The following is a 3,202-nucleotide window of genomic DNA, read 5'->3' as shown; positions in this document are numbered from 1 at the left end:
GGGCACGGTGGGTGCCACATCCTCCCAGCACCTCCTCATCCTCTCTTTTGGGGTATTTTTTACGCTGTTGCAGAGGCAGACCAGTGCTGCGGGTGGGGGGATGCCGGAGCTGAGTGCCCACATGCTCTTGGAACAGCTGCGGGAGAAGGAGGAGAAGATCCTGGCCCTGGAGGCTGACATGACCAAGTGGGAGCAGAAGTACCTGGAGGAGTGCACCATGCGGCAGTTCGCCATGGACGCAGCGGCCACCGCGGCCGCTCAGCGCGACACCACCCTCATCAGCCATTCCCCGCAGCACTCCCCCAACAGCAGCTTCAACGAGGACTCCTGCCCAGCCACAAGCACCAGGAGATGGAGAACAGGTTGGTCCCCCTCGCCCACAACCTTGAGCCATGGTCTGGCCAAGCATTGCCCATGTCCTGCTCCGCTCTCTCCAGCTCCTCTCCCATCTTCTGCCTCTTCTCCTCTCCAGGTTGAAAGCCCTTCATGCCCAAATCCTGGAGAAGGATGCTGTCATCAAGGTCCTGCAGCAGCGCTCACGGAGGGACCCCAGCAAAGCCCTGCAGGGTTCCCTGCGGCCGGCCAAGTCTGTCCCCTCTGTCTTCACTGCCTCGGCCGCCCCGAGCTGGCCAGGGGCTGGCCAGAGTGACCGCCTGGCCGAGGGCAGCGCACGGGGCAGCACAGGTAAACTGAGGGACCAGCCCCTTTGCATGGCAGTGCAAAGCTGCCCCCAGTCTCCCCTGTGATTTAGAGAACTTCGGGAGGGGGGATTTCGCCGCAGCAAGCCAACAATCCCTAACAGCATCTTCTCCAGCAGGCAAAGCCAGCGCTGAAGGAGCAGCAGTGCCCACCACCCTTCCCTTGCCCTCCCATGCCAAGCACGGCAGCAAGGACAGCAGCACGCAGACGGATGGGGCAGCTGAGAGCAGTGGCCAGGGCGAGGACACCGAGCGGGGTGAGTGCCCTGGGGTGGCACTGGGAGAAGTGGGGATGCTTCAGCACCTGGGAGATCCACTTGGCACCTAGGAGATGGGCTCTGCACAAGGATTTGTGATTTTTTTTTAAGGCATTTTAAAGACCCCACTGGAGTCTGGTGGGTTTGAATCCTTGCGATCACTCCTTGCTTTTTTGATTTTTAAGGTGCAAAGGTTTTTTCTTGAGCACCCTGGGGGGAGGCTTGATGCTCACTTCTGGCCCTGCGGTGGGGTGGGGCCCATGCCGGGGCTCGTCACCTCCCCTCCAGCTCTCACCTCCTTTTTCTGCAGAGAGCTCAGCTGCTGCCAGAGCCCTGGACCTGTCTGACATGGTGGAAATCCTGATTTGAGGCTGCACCCCAGCCCCTCTGCCCTCCTGCCTGGGATGGAGGAGCCTGTGGGAAGGAGGAACGAGCTCAGAGCTCAGCGGTGTCACTGTGGCCCCATGCGTGGGAGGGCCACCACCGTCCCCGCTCGGTGCCCACATGGGTCCCCCCAGCTGCGCGGGGCGCGCTGGACCCCAGGGACCCCACATTGGCGGGGCCTCACGAGCCCTCTGTAAATGCACTCGGGTTTTGTACAATGGGAGCGGATGTATGGATCGCTTCAGCCTCTTCTCCTTCCTGAGGTGGGGGGTTTCTTCCTATCCCCTCCCTCACTGGCTTCATCCCCATCCTGGCTCCATCCCCGTCCCACCTCTGAGTCTGGGCCATCCGCGCCAAGCACCGAGGTGCTTGGCCTCCAACTGGAATTTTCCGCTCTGCTCGCCCAAACTACCCAAAAGCTAATTTTTTTGCATGAGGAGAGAGCTGGGAGGGATCCTTCGTGGGTCCCATTGACTGCCTGGATCCACGTGGCCCAGCACCGGGAGCCCCAGATATCCATCACTTACATCCATCATCTGCATCCTGCCTCTGGGTTTTTAGCATAGACAGGTGAGGGATTAAGGGTGGACAAGCAAAAGAGAAAATAATAATCAAAGGAATTAAAGGTGGAGGAGAAATCCCCTTGATGCTGGAGGCGAAGCGCTCAGAGCAAGGCAAGGACGGCTGACAAAGGCGGGGGGTACATGGCCACCCCTCTCATGGGCTACGGGCAGCTGGCTTCTGCCCGTGGCCAGCACCAATGTCTCTGAGCATGGACGCTGCCCATCCTTGCCCTTAGTGTATGTGTGTATATATATATATTTTTCCTTCTTTCCTTCTTTCCTTCTTTCCTTCTTTCCTTCTTTCCTTCTTTCCTTCTTTCCTTCTTTCCTTCTTTCCTTCTTTCCTTCTTTCCTTCTTTCCTCAAACATGTGTGCATTTGCTGGACAACTGCATTTTTTTATTTTTCTCTCCAAGACACGTAAAAAATGCATTCAGTTCTCGTGCATTGTTTACAAAGTGGAAAACAAACGAAAAGTTATGAAAGAGGAAAAAAACCCCCACAACTTAATATATTTTATATTAATATTGGTATTTCTTTTTAAGTATTTTTTTTCGTGCTGTGAACTTCTTTTTCCTGCCAAAGACGATGAGTTCTTGTTTGTGCGTTTTAAGTTATCTTGAAGTATTTAAACGTAAACCTGGCTGTTTCGTTATGCCGCCCTATACCGAGATTGCTGTAGCATTCCACTTGGTATAACAATATTTTAATAAAAAAACTCCAAATATTGACCTATGGGTAATTTTAAAAATTTTTTCCCCATGCGATGGGGGGAGATAGAGGTGCTGCTGTGGGGAAGGGGTCTGGAGGTGGTGCCCCCCTGGGTAAAATGTTGCCCTTCCCAGCTCCCTGGAGCAGCAATTTGGGGTGCAGCTACGTAGGAGAGGGGAAATACACGCTCAGGAGCAGCTCTGTGTTCCCCAAAATTCCATTTACTCCACCTTGATGGGAAAACTGGGTGGGAAGCTCATGGGGAGTTGCTGGGGGGGGGTCAAAGTTGCCAGGGACCGGACCTGCCCAGCCTTCCCCAGCTCCAGCAGCCTGGAAGGCCTGCAGCATTCCTGGCATACCGCACCTCTCCCGCCCAAATTATTTATTATTTACCCGAATCCGGATGCGGAGCAGCCTCGCTCACGGCAGGGCTGGCTCTTTGCACAGCAGCTTTCCGGACCCAGGGATTTGGGCCTCTCTTGTTGGCATCTCTTGTTGAAGGTTTTGACCACTGCTTGGCCATACTCCACCCTGCCCAGGACCCCCATCCTCAGGGCTTTCACAGGCTCCAGGAGCCGTAAAATGGGGGA

At 55.5% G+C, this 3,202-nt stretch overlaps 1 protein-coding gene across 1 annotated transcript in view; it reads left to right on the top strand.

Moving 5' to 3' along the window:
- Window positions 1-955, top strand: part of LOC104536910 (angiomotin-like protein 2) — a gene marked incomplete at both ends in the record, with an annotated part of 2,847 nt that extends 1,892 nt beyond the window's left edge. The window contains 4 exon segments of the mRNA XM_010179652.1: window positions 74-323; window positions 326-362; window positions 473-684; window positions 815-955. Of these exon segments, the coding sequence (XP_010177954.1) occupies window positions 74-323; window positions 326-362; window positions 473-684; window positions 815-955 (640 nt within the window).
- Between the last annotated feature and the right edge of the window lie 2,247 nt (window positions 956-3,202).

The sequence above is a fragment of the Mesitornis unicolor genome, unplaced genomic scaffold (genome assembly GCF_000695765.1).
Source record: "Mesitornis unicolor isolate BGI_N332 unplaced genomic scaffold, ASM69576v1 scaffold30132, whole genome shotgun sequence".
Classification (NCBI taxonomy): domain Eukaryota; kingdom Metazoa; phylum Chordata; class Aves; order Mesitornithiformes; family Mesitornithidae; genus Mesitornis; species Mesitornis unicolor.
This window is presented reverse-complemented; position numbering and strand designations above follow the sequence as displayed.